General features: G+C 42.5%; 1 protein-coding gene across 1 annotated transcript in view; it reads right to left on the bottom strand.

Annotated features, from left to right (window-relative positions):
• Positions 1-19,095, bottom strand: part of LOC114354346 (uncharacterized) — a 75,960-nt gene that overhangs the window by 7,167 nt on the left and 49,698 nt on the right. Inside the window, exons 8-17 of the mRNA XM_028306681.1 lie at positions 16,092-16,475; positions 14,449-14,539; positions 9,314-9,399; positions 8,916-8,975; positions 8,521-8,621; positions 5,502-5,625; positions 4,698-4,761; positions 3,469-3,560; positions 2,258-2,338; positions 915-1,069 (exon numbers count right to left, since the gene is read on the bottom strand). Of these exons, the coding sequence (XP_028162482.1) occupies positions 915-1,069; positions 2,258-2,338; positions 3,469-3,560; positions 4,698-4,761; positions 5,502-5,625; positions 8,521-8,621; positions 8,916-8,975; positions 9,314-9,399; positions 14,449-14,539; positions 16,092-16,475 (1,238 nt within the window). The remainder of the gene's footprint in view (positions 1-914; positions 1,070-2,257; positions 2,339-3,468; positions 3,561-4,697; positions 4,762-5,501; positions 5,626-8,520; positions 8,622-8,915; positions 8,976-9,313; positions 9,400-14,448; positions 14,540-16,091; positions 16,476-19,095) is intronic.

Raw genomic sequence — 19,095 nt, 5'->3', positions numbered from 1 at the left:
TCGGCTATCGTGGCTTCGTGTGGCCGATAGAACGTCACCGCGATGCAAGCGACACCCAACGCCATCTATCGGCCGGTGCACGAACTACATTGCACTCACCGGCAGTGCAGGCACAGCGCGGCGGCGTACAGCGCGTGCAGCAGCGCCGCGTTGGCGCCGGGCGCGGAACTAAAGGCGCGCACAGCAGCCGCTTATTTCGCTCAGTCACTAACAATGGCAAAAATAACATCACCGCGACGTCAGTAACAGCCAATGCCATCTTTCTTCGACCGATGTCACACGTTCGTATCATACACCCAACGCCATCTATTAACAGATTATCGAACTACGTCATACTGACCGCTTCACCGTTCGGCTATCGTGGCTTCGTGTGGCTGATAGTACGTCACCGCGATGCAAGCGACACCCAACGCCATCTATTGACGGACTATCGAACTATGTTGTACGTCAGTCAAGTTCGACGTAGGTGAGCGAGGGCGTCGACTCGCGTCCTGTTATTTCGCTCAGTCACTAACAATGGCAAAAATAATATCACCGCGACGTCAGTAACAGCCAATGCCATCTTTCGACCGATGTCACACGTTCGTATCGTACACCCAACGCCATGTAGGTGGGCCATCGTGCGTGTTTTGTTTTCGATGTAAACTCGCGGAGATGAACAGCCCCCCTAGACAAAACGCACTTTTTGATCGAATCGATAATCGAATCCGTCAAAACTCCATACAAAAAAGGGGCTTTTCGACTACTTTTCGACTGGTTTGCGATTATAATTTGCACTTTGTCTAGACCCACAGGCCTGGTATCGTACACCCAACGCCATCTATTGACAGATTATTGAACTATGTTGTATGTTACTCACCGGCAGTGCACCCAACGCCATCTATTGACAGATTATCGAACTACATTGCACTCACCGGCAGTGCAGGCACAGCGCGGCGGCGTACAGCGCGTGCAGCAGCGCCGCGTTGGCGCCGGGCGCGGTACTACACGAGGACGGCGCGGGCGCCGACTCCCGGCCCGCTGCCTCGCTCAGCCGCTGGCATAGCAAGCGCTCGACCACCACTTGTTCCTGGGGAATTAATGACGATTTGTATTTATCTTCCACGAATGATAAAAATAATATTCTCAAAACATTTGACACTATCATTTGTCCAGGATTAGATTAGATGGGACGGAACGCATTTCAGCGACGCAGTCAAGACTGCGCTGCATATCACTACTACGCAAAGCCTCTCGAAGCAACGTCGCCTGGATCTCTTGATCACGACACACATCATACAAAAAGTAAGTTGCCACGCAACGCAACTTAGGGACCTCTCACACCACCTCCCACCACCTAGCGTTTTTCGACCGTCGTCGTCTTACCAACGCCCGCGCAGCATCGTCAAGGCGTTGGTTCAGTGTTGCCGCCACCATTCAATAACGCAACCCTGTCAGGCTAGGATGCACGCCATGATAAAATAAGATGGTGCGCTCAACCTGGACCTCTGAACTACTGGCTCAGCTCCTCGCCTCCTGTTGTGCAATATGCCCACCTGTCTTGTGAAGTCACACTCCTCGATGAGGTTGTCGGGCGCTGGGAGAGAAGCGAACCCGACCTTGAGTCGACCTGGACCTCGTGAGCTGACTGAGCCAACTGAGCTCCTAGCCTCCTGCTGCTCGTGTGCCTACCTGTGCCTTATCGACATCACACTTCTCGATGACGGGGTCATCCGGCGAGTAGAGCAAAGCAAGTTCCACTTTAAGCTTGACCTGGAACTCTGTGAGCTACTGGCTCAGCTCCTCGTATCCTGCTGTTAGTGTGCTCTTTGGGAATGTAACTTACATGGTGAAGACAGAAGATGCTGGATGCAACACAGAGAGCCGAGCAAGGACCTATTTATCACCAGGACCTCACGAGTAGTCGCAGTACACACACACTTCTCGATGACTGGCCCTCGGGCGCTAGGAGCGACCTTACGCTTGACCTGGAACCTGGAACTGTAAGCTCCTCGCCTCCTGCTGTGCTGTGTGCCCCTACCTTATGATGTCGCACATCTCGATAACAGTTGTCGGGCGCTAGGAGTGAGGCGAGCCCCACCTTGCGTCGACCTGAACTACTGAGTTGATGTCTCAACTCCTCGCCTCTGTTGTGTGCTCAGCTCACCTGCGCCTTGTCGACGTCACACTTCTCGATGACGGTCGTCAGGCACTAGATGCAAGGTGAGCCCCACCGTGGACTCGACCTGGAACCTGGAACCCTGAACTGCTGCCTCACCTGCGCCTTATCGACATCACACTTCTCGATGACGGGGTCATCCGGCGAGTAGAGTGAAGCGAGTCCCACTTTACGCTTGACCTGGAACTCAGTGAGCTGCTGGCTCAGCTCCTCAACTGTTAGTGTGCTCTTTGGGAATGTAACTTACATGGTGGAGTTCGACAGAAGATGCAAGCACCTGTTTATCACCAGGACCTCACGAGTAGTCGCAGTTACTGAGTTCGCGCACTCCTGGCACACAGTCAGGCGAAGTTTTGAGAAGTGATGTTATATTATTAACGTTAGCAGCCCCAGAAGAGAGATAATTGACAATGGGAAGGGACATGGACCAGAGAAATTTGTAGACTCAAGCAAGGCGTTCGAGGAAAGGAGCTTCGAGATTCGGTTCGTACGCCGTGAGGCAGGAAGAACCATTGGCGGCGGTGGGATTTGTTCGGTTGCCTACCTGTGCCTTGTCGACGTCACATTTCTCGATGACGGGGTCATCCGGCGAGTAGAGTGAAGCGAGTCCCACTTTGCGCTTGACCTGGACCTCTGAACTAATGTCTCAGCTCCTCGACTCAATACTCAACACTTTGTTGCATTTCACAATGTAATAAGGCCTTCTGCTGTGCTCGTGTGCTCACCTGCGCCTTGTCGACGTCACACTTCTCGATGACGGGGTCATTCGGCGAGTAGAGTGAAGCGAGCCCCACTTTACGCTTGACCTGGAACTCTGTGAGCTACTGGCACAACTCCTCGCCTCCTGCTGTTAGTGTGCTCTTTGGGAATGTAACTTACATGGTGAAGCTCGACAGAAGATGCTGGATGCAATACAGAAAGCCGAGCAAGAACCTATTTATCACCAGGACCTCACGAGTAGTCGCAGTAACTCTGTTCGCGCACTCCTGGCACACAGTCAGGCGAAGTTTTGAGAAGAAGTGATGTTATATTATTAACGTTAGCAGCCCCAGAAGAAGGAGAATTGACAATGAGAAGGGACATGGATCAGAGAAATTTGTAGGGAGACAAGCAAAACGCCTGGGGAAAGGAGCCCAGACCAAGTACCCGCGCGCTATCCAGAGATTCGGTTCGTACGCCGTGAGGCAGGAAGAACCATGGGTAGTGGAGGGATTTGTTCGGTTGCCTACCTGTGCCTTGTCAACGTCACACTTCTCGATGACGGGATCGTCAGGCGAGTAGAGTGAAGCGAGTCCCACTTTACGCTTGACCTGGAACTCAGTGAGCTGCTGGCTCAGCTCCTCTTTGGCCTTTAACCGCGCCTTGCGGAACACGTTGCGTAGGAGTTCCTCTTTGTCGTATTCTGTGACAAGTTTTAATAGTATTTAAACTTTCGCGTTCCATTTCAACTAAAATAGAAAAACACGGGTCTTAACGCGACGTTTATTAATGAGTTACATTATGTACTTACGGCTTGACCTTTCGGCTGCTATGCTGTAGCCGTGGTCTCAAGCACAAGTGGCCAAAAGCAGGTCGCGTTAAGACCCGTGTCTTTCTAATTTATGTTTTAATAGTGTTTATTCGATTGCCGAAGAGATATGATATCGGAGATGTCCTTTGCTCGCGCATTCGCGGGATTGGCCGCAAGCTATTACGCTACGGTCATACGCAGTTTCAAGTTCCAATTCTACACAGCATGGGGAAGCCTCGCACTTGGGCTTGACCCAAGTCTCGCGTAATTATATCACGCTTTACGTAATGCATGAATGATGAAATTGTTCTTTGCGAAAGCAGCGCTTGCAGGCCAAACCCGCATGCGTGAGCAAATTCGTCAGTAATTTTTGTGAGTCTATTTGTGTAAAAATTTACAAACTAAAATTTTACAGGTCAAAAAGTGCATTCACAATAAACCACTGCTCGTTTAGTAGTCCGACTACGAACGGACTAACGACAAATTTTAAGAAATTTGCGCTGAATGCATTGCCTTCTCAATCTACGGCCACGCCTTTTTGCGTACCATTTTAACGTTAATGTTTTGAAAGGGATTTCTTTACTGGTTAGCGAATTTACACTATGAGATGGTAAAAAGATTTGTCTTATCTTTTATACTACACATTATGAACATACATTAATGGTGGACATAACAAATATGTAATAATAATTAGAGAAAAATAACACGATAATAATTTACAACACCAAAATGAAGCTAATAATAGCAAAATATAACACATATTATTGAAATAAAATATAAAGTTATTTATGATAAAAAATCTAATACTCGACTGTGTTAAAAAGCGAACTAATAAAATGGAAATAATATAATCTGTCATGTTAACCTAACAAATATAGAAAAAAATCTACATTGGTTAAGAACCTTAATTGATCGGCCTCCACCAAAGAAAAACATCTTGCATTCAAGAAATCTGAAACAATCTTCTCTTTTTCAATAAAATAAAACTAAAGGTATTATTGTAAGAAATTACGATATGGTTAAACTTACCGTTTACTAATACATGTTCGATTTCATTTGCCATATTTTCGTCGACGCCATTCAGTTGTAACACCTGAGGATGCAAAAATTACACATAAACGTCATGTTCTGTAAATAAAAATATTGTTATCTTTATCATAAATATTTACAGAATAAAAACTATCCAATTTCGGGATCGGGTTGATTTTGTGCAACAATGGATAAACGATTTTAACGTATGATAGAACAGTTTTTATTCGATGGCGCGAATTGTCGGTTTTTACCGATGTTCAAAAGCGCCTCCGTCACTGAGCCTGATGCTAATCGATCCTCGATGAACTATGGTATAGTGCCTAACTAAGTCAATGCTGAAATGCACGAAAAACTTTCGTCTACGAATTTAACGATAGCGTAACGATCTCGATTGTCAAAATTAGTTCTTATACTCTTCACTTTACGTCACGTTCACAGGGGCGCAGTTAAGTTTTTGTTGTATTTTAGGATACATTTCTAATGCATAATTGAAAAAAGGACGCATAGCGGCATCTATTGGCATAAGTTGCCAAACTTTGTTTTTTTTTGCTCATTGTTTGTGGACATTATGCTTTCGCGCCTTCTCGTCTCGTTCATGTAAGCCTCTTGTCATGGCGTAGTAAAATAAAAGTATACTACATCAACAAAATCCATCTTTAATTCATCAAATAACAACAGTTTTCATACTAAATCTTTCGAGGGCGATTCTGATACGCGAACGATTCGAAGTCGAAAGTTTTTCAGCACGAATACATCTGCTACAATAAGAGTTGAATTCCAATGAGACGAGATTACACGTACCGCGTTGGGGATGAGGAAGGTGGACTGTATCTCGTAGGCCCAGCGCCGCAGCGTGGCCGTGCCCACGCCGGCCGCGCCGCGGTAGCCATCCGTCAATATAAGCAGCAGCGATGCGCACGCGCATCTGGGAACACAATACAGATAGCATTAAAGGGGCCGTTCAAGTATTACGTAAGCAGATTTCTTACCATTTTTTACCCCCCCGCCCCCCTTGTCATCAAAAGTAGGCAAAGCACCAACCCCCTCCCCCTATGCTTACGTAAACATTTTTAGTTAAAAATGTTTTTTATATTGTCATTTTTAAAATAGGAAAATTCATGAAAATATTAGGTTTAACTGATATACATAGAGTAAGGGACAAAAAATATAATCAGAAATAAAGAACATAACAAACATTAATTGCATCAATTATGCATCAACATAAACACAAATGATAACTTTCAATGCTGACAATACGTTAAGTATCCAAACAAAACACGCTCTCAAATTTCAATGGGCAGTGTCGGCACGAGAGTAAATTATTAGACAAGTGAATAGCGCACGGTAATTTCCCTAATGTGCGGTAATTCCCCTAATCAGTTCTCAAAGCGAGTGCCTACGCATATGTTTATTTGCGGGAATCCCCGAAAAAACGTAAATAACTAATGATGACGTAATCACCATCTAGACCCCCCTACCCCCCATGTCATCCAAAATAAGCAAAACAGAGACCCCCCCACCCCCCCTTGGTGCTTACGTAATACTTGAACGGCCCCAAACATCCCTGTTCATCTCAGTTTGCATCGAAGCCAAAACACGCGCGACTACCCCTCCTGAGGTACCTAATCGACAGGACAATCATGAGCGAGCATTGACGCACGCACGAGTATTCTTCACCCATTTGCATTGTAAAGACAATAAACTATATATAAAAACGGTGGTGTAATTAATACTGTACAGCATTTTTTAACTGCCTGAATAATAATAAAAACACAATATATAATTCATGTTTATTCATGTATTTCCTCCGCCATTTTCCGCAGTTTGACACCTCATGTCACACATCATTTTACCGAAGTCAGCCCTATGGCTTCGGCGCAGTGCCGATCACTGACGTATGTCAACAAAACGGTGCTCGACTCTTAAGACAAGCTAAATTACACCATATTGTTGATGACATTGAGCATACATTTTTTTGAATACCTTCGCGAAGAAAAACTTCTGTACGTAGTACTTATTATTATTCTGTGGTAGTACTTATTATCATTCTGTGATTAGGTATAATTATTAGGAATAAATATTTAATTACCACCAAAAACACAAAAAATAAATATTTATTCCTGTGAGGCATCACATAAATACAAATAGGTACTGTGAGGCATAGGAAAACGTCAAGAAAACACCAATTTATAGCTCGGTGCCTACGGCATGGGCGCGACACGGGTGTTTTTGTTGACGTCAATCATCAGCGAGACTTCAGCTAGGCTTTTGACTTGTATGCTCTGTCACGTCATAATATGTCAACGCCACCCCTCCTGTGCCGCTTCCATACATCAGGCACTGACTTATGCCCGTTTTCACCATCAATCTCTATTTTTAAATGACCCCTATGTAAACAAAATTCCTGTTGTGTTACCACTTAAAAATTAGGGATTCAATTTCACAAATTATTTCAATTCAGTGAAACACAGCCTGTGTTTCACAAATTTTGAGTTGTTTTGAAGTGTTACACAGGTAAGGAGTATGGTGTACAAGCAAAAGATGTGTTCAAGCCGTGATCAGCCTTGTCGGCATACAAATGTTAAAACATGGGATTGATGGTCAAAACGGGCATTAGTTAACCGCTTTAAAAAAAAGAACAATTAAGAGAGAGAAAGAGTGACAGTGTTACCGTCAAACAAAACGCGTACTAAAGATGAACTACACTGAAATGTCCCACCGACGACATTGACAGAAGGGCACCACCATCTTCGTTCAACTTCATGGTTTCTACGGCAAAAGTCGGAACCAGCGATCCGCTATTGACAGGGGGGGGCCCTGTCAATGTCAAATAAAGGACAGTTCAGTATAGTTCTTCTCTACTAGCGTTGCTAATAGGGTTTCTGATTTCTCGACCTATTTTTTTTCTCGAGTTTCGGGAATTCTCGAGGCCAAAGTCTCGAGTTTTCTCGGGTCTCGAGTCTTTTAATTAAAACTGTTGAAATCGGTTGAAATTTAATAAAAACCCAGGTTTTATAATCGAATATACCTACTTTAATGCACAACAATCAATATTAGAATTTAGTACCACTTATTTTGGCAAGGAAATAAACAAAAAATGAAATCTTCTTTCATAATTAATATTAACTAATAATCATAACTTAGTTATTAACTAAAGGAACTAAAGTCATAAAGTCGCGTGTACTTAAGGATAAATAACAATAAAAAATCTGGAGCTACAATTGAATCACTTGTTTTCCAAAGAACACAAGTCCAAATAGCAAAATTACGATAAATAGTTTTTTTTTATAAACAAAAAAACACTTCTTAATAAATTTTTAAATTTCTTAAGTATAACGACTTGAATAAACTTTACGAGCAGGCACGAGTAGGTACCTAACCTAACAGACAGTTAACAAATTTTTCGGTCTTTAAATCAGTCAGAGTTAAACATAGGCATAATAAATAGGTATAGCATACTCATAGGTAAACATTATTACTTAGTTTCGATTGAGATCATTACTTGCAAATCAAATCAGTTAAAAAAGGAAAGACTAGGCCAGTCTAAAAGCAACGTTAACCTATTAAATAATCAAAATTAAATAATAAAACAAAAGTAAGTTTTTTACTTTTGTCTAAGAAAACAGGCTATCAAGAGTATTAAAGCTTCAAAATCGAAACTCGAGAATTCTCGAGCTCCGGCAATTTTTTTCTCGTCTCGAATGAAGCCAAATTTCTCGAGTTTTCTCGAGTTCGAGAAGGCTCGAGCAGAAACCCTAGTTGCTAACGATGCAACGTTTTGACGTACAGCAGGAAAATTTTCTGTTTCGCAAAGCCTTACCTCCTCTCCCCTAGAAGCCAATTGAGCAGAACAGCCGTCCTCGCTTTGGATTCTCGCACCGAGCGAAGATTCGAGAACAGCCCAGAGTACGTCGAGTTGTCCTGCAGAAAAGTATTATCATACTAATTACACATAAATATAAACAAAGATCCAGTGTTTAATTTTAAAGGTTTCTTGATGGACCAATTGACCTTAGTCTGATTTTGAAGGATCCTTGATCTAATCAATATATTTTTGAAATGCTTTTTTTATGTGACAGGAGGCAAACGAGTAGACTGAATGCTGAACAGAATATTTTAATATTTTCTTAAGTAATAAGCTATTTTATTTTAAATAATTATTTAGCAAAAGGCAGGTATTTAATGACAATAAAAACGTTTTGTGTAAACACTTACCGAAGCCGGCGAGTCGTCTTCCTCCATCGATATTATGGCTCTCTGTGGGTCGGCACATGGCTGCAATTTTGGAAATACATATTTATTAATTTAATAACATGTAGACAAATGAGCTGGAAGACGTAGTTTGGACAGGCCTCTAAATAGACGGACCGACGATCTGAAGGTCGCGGAAAGTAGGAAATCCTTGGTGAAGGCCTTTCTCCAGCAGTGGGCGTCATTTGTCTGAACGAACGACATAGGCAAACAACGATTTGTGTCTACAGATAGTCTTCATATGAGAACATTTATTTTTACCTATAAAGAGCACTGTGAAAACTTCACTCGCGCGATCTAACTCCGCACAGCGCCATCTATTGGTAGGATTAGGAACTTTTACGTATAAAAACTGGTAAAACCTGTGTATTGTGTGCGTAGGGCGGCGGCGGCGTCCCTGGGGGCGGAGTGCCGCGCTCCCACGACTCTTTTTCTTCTGCCGTGCATGCTGCAAAAGAAAATACAGAAATTAGGTACGGGACATTTCAAATTCACAATCTGAAGGCCTATGATGCTCGTCGTGATAAGCAACTGCACTCAGGAGGATATGATGAGTGCTACTGACAACGCCACTCTTGTGGCGGAGTTTTGGGCTGACACTGTGTAGGTTTGTTGTCGACACGAAAAGAAGAAGAACGCCATTATATCGATTTTACGCGATAACCCTAATAACAAGTGAGTTTCTTGCGCTGATTCTTCTCAGCACTGGCCTAAGTATTTATTGTCCTGAAGCAGTGGTAGGGTTAATACTGGGAAGTGTAAAAGTGCTTTTTAAAAACCTACTTGCACAAATAAATGAGTTTTATGAGTTTATACATGTTGACGTCTAAAATCATCGATAAGATATTATCACGGCACGCATCCTAGCCCGACTGACCTTAATAAATACCATGATAGAATCTTGTACCATACCACTGAAATAATGGTCAGAGATGATCGAAAAATATAATTAATAAGTACAAAATAATTCAAATACAAAAAAATATTTTTTGAATTTCATTTATCTTCAATTTGTCAACGATAATAAACAAAATGTAACAGCCTATTGGTCAGAGATTTTATTTAACTCGACTACAAAAGGATTGATCATTTATCATCACTCCTTATCGTTTCACGAGATCGACGTGCGAGTTAATGCATAGTTAAAACATAATTGAATTAAAACCCCTGTCCCCTATAAAAGGCGTGAGTCATTTACCCAATAGTCACTGTCAATACATTCTTTACACAACAACATAGAGAGACACTCCGTACAAAAAGACCTACAACAAAAATCCGGTTGACTCAGCAGGACGAAATGAAAAACGCAAGAAAAAAACGAAATGAACCCACAGACGCATTTGACACTTTGACTCCAATACATAAATTGCTAAAAGTATTTCTAGCAATCAACGTCGGACGTGAAAACGGTCGTTTAGTAACTTATTCTGGTTTAAAACTAAAAATAGCCATCGTAATATTTATAATCCTTGCAATCATCATAGCCGCGTCAAAATTTGTATGTCCAACCGTCGAGTATATACAAGACCATTTCGGCTTCGTCGGCCTAATTCAAATATTGTACGTGTACGAAACTATACAGTACGCAGTCGATCTGTGCTACGTATGCAAGTACAGTAAACTCACAATAAAATACTTTGATTTGTACGAAAAAATCGACCAAGCTTTGGGAACGTACAATACAATCATAAAATCAAAAATAACAAAAACGACCTATAGATTATTCTCTCTTTGCTGCTTATACGTAGCAACTGATTTGTCTTCGTGGGTCTTCATCGTTAATAAAATTAACATAATGTTAAAATTTCATCCAATTGAGTACGTCATGTATTTAAAAAATACCGTTATTGCGATTGAAACGTGCGCTAATATAATACAAATTGAGTACCGACTCAAATTAATCAAAGATATACTTCGAGGACATTACTTGAACAACAAAACGGAAGGAGTTAGTAATATTGTAAGGAAGAACAATAGTTTGAACAGAAAAATTGGTGCAAATCGAGTTGGTCCGTCAATAACTATGGTGTCCAACAATTTATGCGACGTCATCTGGTTAAAAAAATGTTATTTGGTGCTGATTGAACAAAACATCTTCATAAACAAAACATACGGCGTAAGAGTAAGTGATACAGATACTAATCCTACTAATATCCTACTAATATTATAAATGCGAAAGTTTGGATGTTTGTTACTCTTTCACGCAAAAACTACTGAACGGATTTTGATGAAACTTTACAGTATTATTATTTATTACCCAGAATAACAAATAGGCTATAATTTATAACTATCTGTGACAAACTAAATTTCACGCGGATGAAGCCGCGGGCAAAAGCTAGTTTAATATGCGTAACATAAGAGTTAGTCCGCCTATTCAAATATTTTAACTTGTATTGTTAATATTATTGTTCTTACTTATCACATTATCTTCGCTTTCAGGTTATGGTGAATAACGTCATTCAACTGTGGACTATGGGTAATTACCTGCATCATATAATTCGAGTCATCAATCTAGATCGGGTTAGTATGCTTAATACTTATACGTTGTTTGTTGGTCAGCCAAAAGACATTCACTGCTGGACAAAGGCCACCCCAAGGTTTTCCACAAAGACCGGTTCTGCGACGCCCGCATACAGGCACCTCCCACGACCTTCACCAGATCGTCGGTCCACCTAGTGGGAGGCCTGCCCAGACTACCGTCTTCCGGCTCGTGGTCGCCACTCGAGAACGTTTCTGCCCCAGCAGCCATCAGCTCTACGAGCTTTGTGCCCCGCCCACTGCCAGTTGATTTTAGCGATTCTGCGGGCTATATCAATCATTTTGGTTCTCCTGCGGATCTCCTCATTTCTGGTTCGGTCACGCAGGGAAACTCAGATCATACCCCGCTCCATCGCCCTTCGGGTGTCCTTGAGCCTTCTTATGTATATTTTCCTTTTCATCTTTGATATTTGCAGGGATTGGACACACCACTATCTTACGCCATTTTCGCTTGGTCAATAACCATATTCAACTGCATCGCACCGCTTTGGAGTTTGCTCTACCGATGCGAGAAAACTTATCAGCACCGGGATGAAATCATCAGCACCGTGGACAACATTCTCATTGGGAGGAATATCAGTAAGTATAATATACAGGCATAGCGCATATAGATAATTTCATCCACGAAGACGCACCCCACCATTCTTCCGCTAATGTTTGTGTGTTATAATCCGTACACGCTAAATCATCCATAAGTGCACACACACACTAAAGCCCGGTCCCTGAGCACGTAGAATTTTGTCCAATGACCCCAAGCTACCAATCCTTATCGCTCGCGCGTAATTATGTTGCTGTCGCGCTCGCACTCTCACCGCGGGCGCCCGTCGCACAGACGCGACAGTAATATAATTACGCGCGAGCGATAAAGATGGGTAGCTTGGGGTCATTGGACAAAATTCTACGTGCTCACAGACCAGACTATACTATAATGCCGCCCGGATTGCTCGGATTAAACTCCCCGCACCCCGCGCGACCGAGACGGTAAATTAGTGGGGCATGTCTTCGTGGATGAAGCGATCTATAACTGTGTAGGTTCCTGCGGTAATGGAGCCTTGCTCGAGCAGTTAGCCAGTGATCAACATACACGAATTGCTTACGCAGTCGTAGTCAGGATTAATTTCACCGTGCTGCCAACCGCTCGAAGCAGTCGCAACTGCTCGAGAGGTTCTGTATCTGTATTTTGCTATGCAGTCGCAGCTTGAAGCTGTCGATACTAGCTGCTTCAAGCTGTCCGTGTATGGCAGGCCTAAGGGTTGTGTTTTTATTATTTTTTATTGACGACGGGCGACTTCTACCGGCCGGACTGAAGGCTCGTGTCGTTGTTACTAATCATTCCAACCACAGGAGGACGTCCACTGCTGAACATAAGGCCTCCCCCAATGATTTCCATATCGCTGCAAGAATTTCGTTGCGAGTCCAATGACAGTTTAACTTTACCCTGGGACAAACTTGACCTTCACTGGTTGGGTTGTTATTGACGGTCAAGCTTTAGATCCTGGCTACATAGGAGATGCAGCGGTGGGATCGAGAGGTGGGAATAGTAGTGTTACCATTACAGATACAGTAGTATCAAAGCTCTCTCTTCCAGGCCCGTCCATGAGAAGCGACCTGTGCTCTCTCCGCGGCGTGGTCCAACCGGCTGGACTACGGGCTCGTGTCGTTGTTACTATACTGTATCAAAGCTCTCTCTTCCAGGCCCGTCCATGAGAAGCGACCTGTGCTCTCTCCGCGGCGTGGTCCAACCGGCTGGACTACGGGCTCGTGTCGTTGTTACTATACTGTATCAAGGCTCTCTCTTCCAGGCCCGTCNCATGAGAAGCGACCTGTCCTCTCTCCGCGGAGTGGTCCTGGACCGGCCCGTCCGGTTCACGACCGGCGGGTTCTACCGGCTGGACTACGGGCTCGTGTCGTTGTTTATACTGTACCAAAGCTCTCTCTTCCAGGCCCGTCCATGAGAAGCGACCTGTGCTCTCTCCGCGGCGTGGTCCTACCGGCTGGACTACGGGCTCGTGTCGTTGTTACTATACTGTATCAAGGCTCTCTCTTCCAGGCCCGTCCATGAGAAGCGACCTATCCTCTCTCCGCGGCGTGGTCCTGGACCGGCCCGTCCGGTTCACGACCGGCGGGTTCTACCGGCTGGACTACGGACTACTCGTGACGTTCGGTTCCGCCGTGTCCACGTATACTCTACTCATGTTGCAGACTTTGAAGTGATTTGATGATGTTAATGATTTGATTAAATGTGTTGAGTAGAACTAATTTCGTTTTAATAAATTTTTCGAATAAAAGTGTCATATTCCTAAAACTTTGTTATTATTTTAATTTTAAATACAAAAATGCTGTGTAACGAAGAAAAAAAATAGCAAAGTCAACTTTTATTTAACTTGAAGAAAGACCAATGTTTTTTCTTAACTTACGTCATTTAAGTTATGCCAAGCTCTCCCTTACACCCTGTATACAAACTTTTACATCTCCATCAGCACTCTCACCAAAATTGCTTCCTACGAGAGTCGAACCTACAACCGCATTATAACAGACTAGCTATTGCCCGCGGCTTCACCCGCGTGAAATTTAGTGCCACAGATTCGCATAAATTATAGCCTATATGTTAATCTGGGTTACAAATAATAATACTGTAAAGTTTCAACCAAATCCGTTCAGTAGTTTTTACGTGAAAGAGTAACAAACATCCACACAATTTTTCGCCTTTATAATTAAAGCCTGGTCCGTGAGCACGTAGAATCCCGTCCAATGACCCCAAGCTGCCCATCCTTATCGGCCGCACTCACTGCGTTCGCGCGTCGCACAGTCGCGACAGCAATATAATTACGCACGAGCGATAAGGATGGGTAGCTTGGGGTCATTGGACGGGATTCTACGTGCCCACGGACCAGGCTTTAGTAGGATATTAAGTAACGCCTGATACTATTAACCGCGTTATAACAAACAATCCACTCACGTCTCGGCATCGGAGGCGCCTCTGTATCCAGCTGTTCCGGCGACGACTGGCTTCGGACGTGCAACACTGGCACACTCGATCTGTTGTCCGTCTGTATGTAAAAATGAACTCTATTATTTATGTATTCAAGATCAGTTTTCGCTTGGCTAACAGCATTGGATAGTTGCCTGTAAGAGTACAGCAGATCAGACTATACTTTTTGAGGCAATATAGCAGCTATTACATCTGAATAAGATGTTTCAGTGTATAGCTTGACGTGCTGTCGTCTTTAGAATGTCCAATGCAAAGTCAGCTTTATTATAACTACACCATTTTGGGTCTATCTGGGTAACCCCATGAAATTGGAAGATAAGTTTTTTTTTCTATTTGAGCTATAATATTCTTTACATTTTAGACTTCAACCAATCGAGTCACTTTTTGAAACAAATATTTATACTCCAGACTGTAACCTACAGTTACCTACATAACGCCCAAAATATTTTAGTAAAAATTATTACAACTCAAATATTTATGTTCTTAACAACCTAAAGAATCCCATGTAAAGTAACAAGATTAGTTAGTCACTGTTTTGAAACGTTAACACATTGCTTTTAGGCAAATTTGATACATTACATAATGGTAACATATGAGACAAATAAATGGTACAACCCCGTATATTTCATTTGAAATCTTAAGTAGAACCTACTTAGCGTGAATGAATGAAAAATAGCATAATAATGTATGTGATTGATGAAAAAAGAAGCTTAATAAAAGGTACATATAAAATGCTAAGGTTGTCTGTTTCACACACTGCATAGATGTAGCGAGTTGTGATAACCACCACCTTGTTACTATAGCAATAAGGATGAGTTTTCGTCGTCAAATAAATTAGTTTAGTTACGATCATGATAGATTTGACGATGAAAAATCATCTATAGAATGAATAATAGTTTTTGTTGGGTCTTTCAAAGGTTGTATTTTAATGATGTTTAAGAAATAATAATCGACACAGTTACAGAATGGACTAGATTCTTATAATAGTACGCAATTACAATTCTCTATTGACCAGATCCAAAACTAAAACAATTTAAGCCCTCTCATTTTTTCTATAGGTAACGAAAAGAGACAGAATATCAACTTTGAAATGTGTAACGAAAATGATCTTTCAGTGTTCTTCCATCGAAATGTTATTTACTTTTTTATCTCTGGATATTTGACAGCTGTTAAGTTTACCAAAGTGTTTGCTGTCCCCTTCGATTCGCTATTACAGAGATACAGAAAAAAATACTACTTTTTATTAAAGTATTTAGTGATATAAGAACCACTATGCAAAAAAAACTAAAGAGTATGTTGATCTACACTCGTGAGCAAAAATATGGAATCACCCTATTTGTTTCGAGCGATCACAAAAACTAAATGACTAATAGAAGGCAAATAAAAATGGCACCATTTTAAAAGTAATATTATAAACTTTAAATTAATGCCACTGATACATACATAGTCATTCAGTTCTTAAGTTCGCTCGGTACAAAACACAAGGGGGTGATTCCATATTTTTGCTCGTAAGTATAGTTTAGTTTATCGTTTCTATCCATTCTGTATCTGTGCGCACACAATCTATAGTCTATGCCTTCAATCCGACCTTCGAAAGACCCACATCATACCTGCAACGGCGGCGGAGGCACATTAACCAGCGGGTAGCTCATCTGCAGCGCTATGGAATTCGGCTGCGGCCCCTCCAAGTCCCCATCAAGTGAATGCGACGACCGGAGCCTCTGATCTTGATACGGAGGCATGGATTGGTGCATAGGGAACGGTTTGTCGGGGAGTCTTTTGGGGGTTTTGCTGGAGGTGGGTTTGGGTTTGGCTAGGGGGTTGATGGGAGGGGACAGGGTGGATCGGCGGTCGGTAGCTCTAGGGGGGAGAGGGGGTGGGGACACGTTGTCCAGGCAGGTGGTGGGGACGAGGGGCACGGTGTGGTTGTGCGGGGAATCGTCGCTGTTCTGGCGAGCGAGCGGCGGTGCCTCTTGCGTCTTGTTCAGTCGCGCCTGGGAGATTAGCGGTTTGTAGACGCGGTAGGTTTTGTTTTAAGGTAGATACAGTATTTAAACAAAATAAATGCTTTAATAAGAGGCCCATTTCTGAGTAAAATATAATGTCCTTGTAAATAACTAATAGGGTTCAATAATGCTCTCTAAACATACAATTTACATTAAAAACGAGTTATTTCTAATTTATGCGCCTGACACACAAGACCGGAGGCATGCTAAGAGTTGTCATCCCACCTCAAATATTGAACGTATAATCGCGATTCACGTTTACAAGGGCTTCAAAGATACAACTCGAAAATAAAAGCATCAGGGCGGACCTTCACTTCAATAGAATTTTTAGTAACTTCTTCTTATTACAACATAAACTAGAATATTAACAAACAGATTTTATTACGATTAAGGGCAATATTTCACCGGGACACCATGGCGGCGCAACCAGTCGCCGCTAAAGCTCGGTCCGTGAGCACGTAGAATTTTGTCCAATGACCCCTAGCTACCCATCCCTATCGCTCGCGCGTAATTATATTACTGTCGCGACTGTGCGACTGGCACCCGCAGTGAGTGTGCGAGCGCGATAGCAACATAATTACGCGCGAGCGATAAGGATGGGTAGCTCGGGGTCATTAGACAAAATTCTACGTGCTCACAGACCAGACTATACCAACAAAATGTATGCAGCTTTGCGCAACCAAACGGACACCAGGTGAGTAACTCTCTATAGAGCTGTATACATTTTGTTGGTAGCCGGCGACTGGTTGCGCCGCCATGGTGTCCCGGTGAAATATAGCCCTAAAACAACGGTAACTGCATAACCTAATCTAACCTGCCTGTCGTTTTATTATAAACTTGTACACATGCATAGATATTGTTGCCGTCCCAAAAATCTTAGGCTGGTTTTAGAGTCACGCTGACGTACGCAGACCGTCAGCGCTGACAGCGGAATTGTATGAAGCGTCGGCGCCGAGCGATCAGCGTCACTCAGGAACGTTTCCTTCAATTACATACATATTGATCTGTAAGCGCCGACGATCAGCGTGCGATCAGCGCGACTCTAAAACCAGCCTTAAAGGCTTCCACAGACCAAACGCGGGTCAGAAGCAGTGCGGGTCAGTTGCAGCGCGGCTGAGGCACACTGAGAGCAGCGCAGTTTCAAAGCAGTTGCAACGCGGGCGGTTGTCAAAAATTTTAATATTCGAACACCGCTTTCAACGCGCTGCTACCGCCCTGCCTCCGGTGAGTCATGCTAATATGGCCGCCATAGTAATACAACAGCGCGGGCCCGCGTTCGCGCCGCTTCTGTCCCGCTCCCGCGCCGCCTGGTTTGTCGTTCGGCAGTTGCAGTGCGCGCGTTCAAATGGCAATGCCAGATTTTGTATGGAAGGTGGCGTCTTTTTTTTTTCGCGCGGCCATCGACCAAATTTTGTTTTTTGATTACAAAATAGTGTAATAAACCAAACTTAGTATGGCAAGTATACCTCTAAACTCAGTCTGAACTGAGTTACGAGCATTAGAAGTTTGATGATGATTACTAGACATCGGATTATATGCACTATCAAAATGCCAAAATATGCATGCAAATATGCACTAAAAAAGGGCGAAATATGCACAAAATATGCACAATCAAAAAAACATTATTAGAATTAACTTTATTTTCACAATACATAATTAATTAATTATATAGGTACTTATTGGTTGTAATTCTTGTGACAATATAAATATAGTAAAAAATATTAATAGTGACAATTTAAAAATTATGTCATAAACTGCATTTAAACATGAATTTGATTTATTGTTTGTTAAAAAAAATGAATTTTAGCGAATGTTTTTTGATAATAAAACGCAAATCCAGGAAACGTTTTTATACGACCGGTCACTTTTCGGTCTTCATGGAATGGTCATTCATTTTCGCTCCGCAACCCCCTTCCCCCCCCCCCCTAATGAAGGTTACTTTTTATTCAAAAAGGTTACATTTTTTTTATATTTCTGGTCATTTCTGACAAGACCCGACTGGCAACACTGGTACGGATCGCTCGCAGTGCGTGCGAGGGCGATGTGTTGATGTTTGGCGTGGGGACGGCGGCGAAGTACAACACGTCTAACACGTATAAATACTAAAATAAGCACTGTCAATGAAAAAGTACCAAAATATGCAATAACGCTATAAAAATAGCATTATATGCGTTTGCATATGCAATAATGCAAATGCATATAATCCGATGTCTAATGATTACCGTTAGATAATTCCTGGCAATAAGTGGTGACTGAGTTTGTTCCGGCGTTTCTTCTCAGCACTTGCCATATGTTTGTCTCGAAGCGCTGGTAGGGCCCAAAAGATAAGGATACATGTAAAGTGCCCCATAAGGGCTACCTTTTTCTTTTTTTATTATTTTCTATTGACGTTCATAAGTGCCACTTGTGGTCTAAACTGAATAAATATTTTTTGATTTTGATTTTTTGATTTTGATGATTTTCATACTAGATTTGCTTTTTGCGAGCAAGTTTTGTAAGAAATTGCAACAAAATAGTGACATTGTATGTGTAAACAAACAATGTCATCCATTAAAGGCTCCAGACATCAGTATGCAGCAGAATCAGCGCAATAAATAAATAGCGCAAT

The sequence above is a fragment of the Ostrinia furnacalis genome, unplaced genomic scaffold (assembly GCF_004193835.3).
Source record: "Ostrinia furnacalis isolate ACB-3 unplaced genomic scaffold, ASM419383v2 OfSCF2046, whole genome shotgun sequence".
Taxonomy (NCBI): domain Eukaryota; kingdom Metazoa; phylum Arthropoda; class Insecta; order Lepidoptera; family Crambidae; genus Ostrinia; species Ostrinia furnacalis.
The sequence above is the reverse complement of the archived record's forward strand: the minus strand, read 5'-3'. Positions and strand labels throughout refer to the sequence as shown.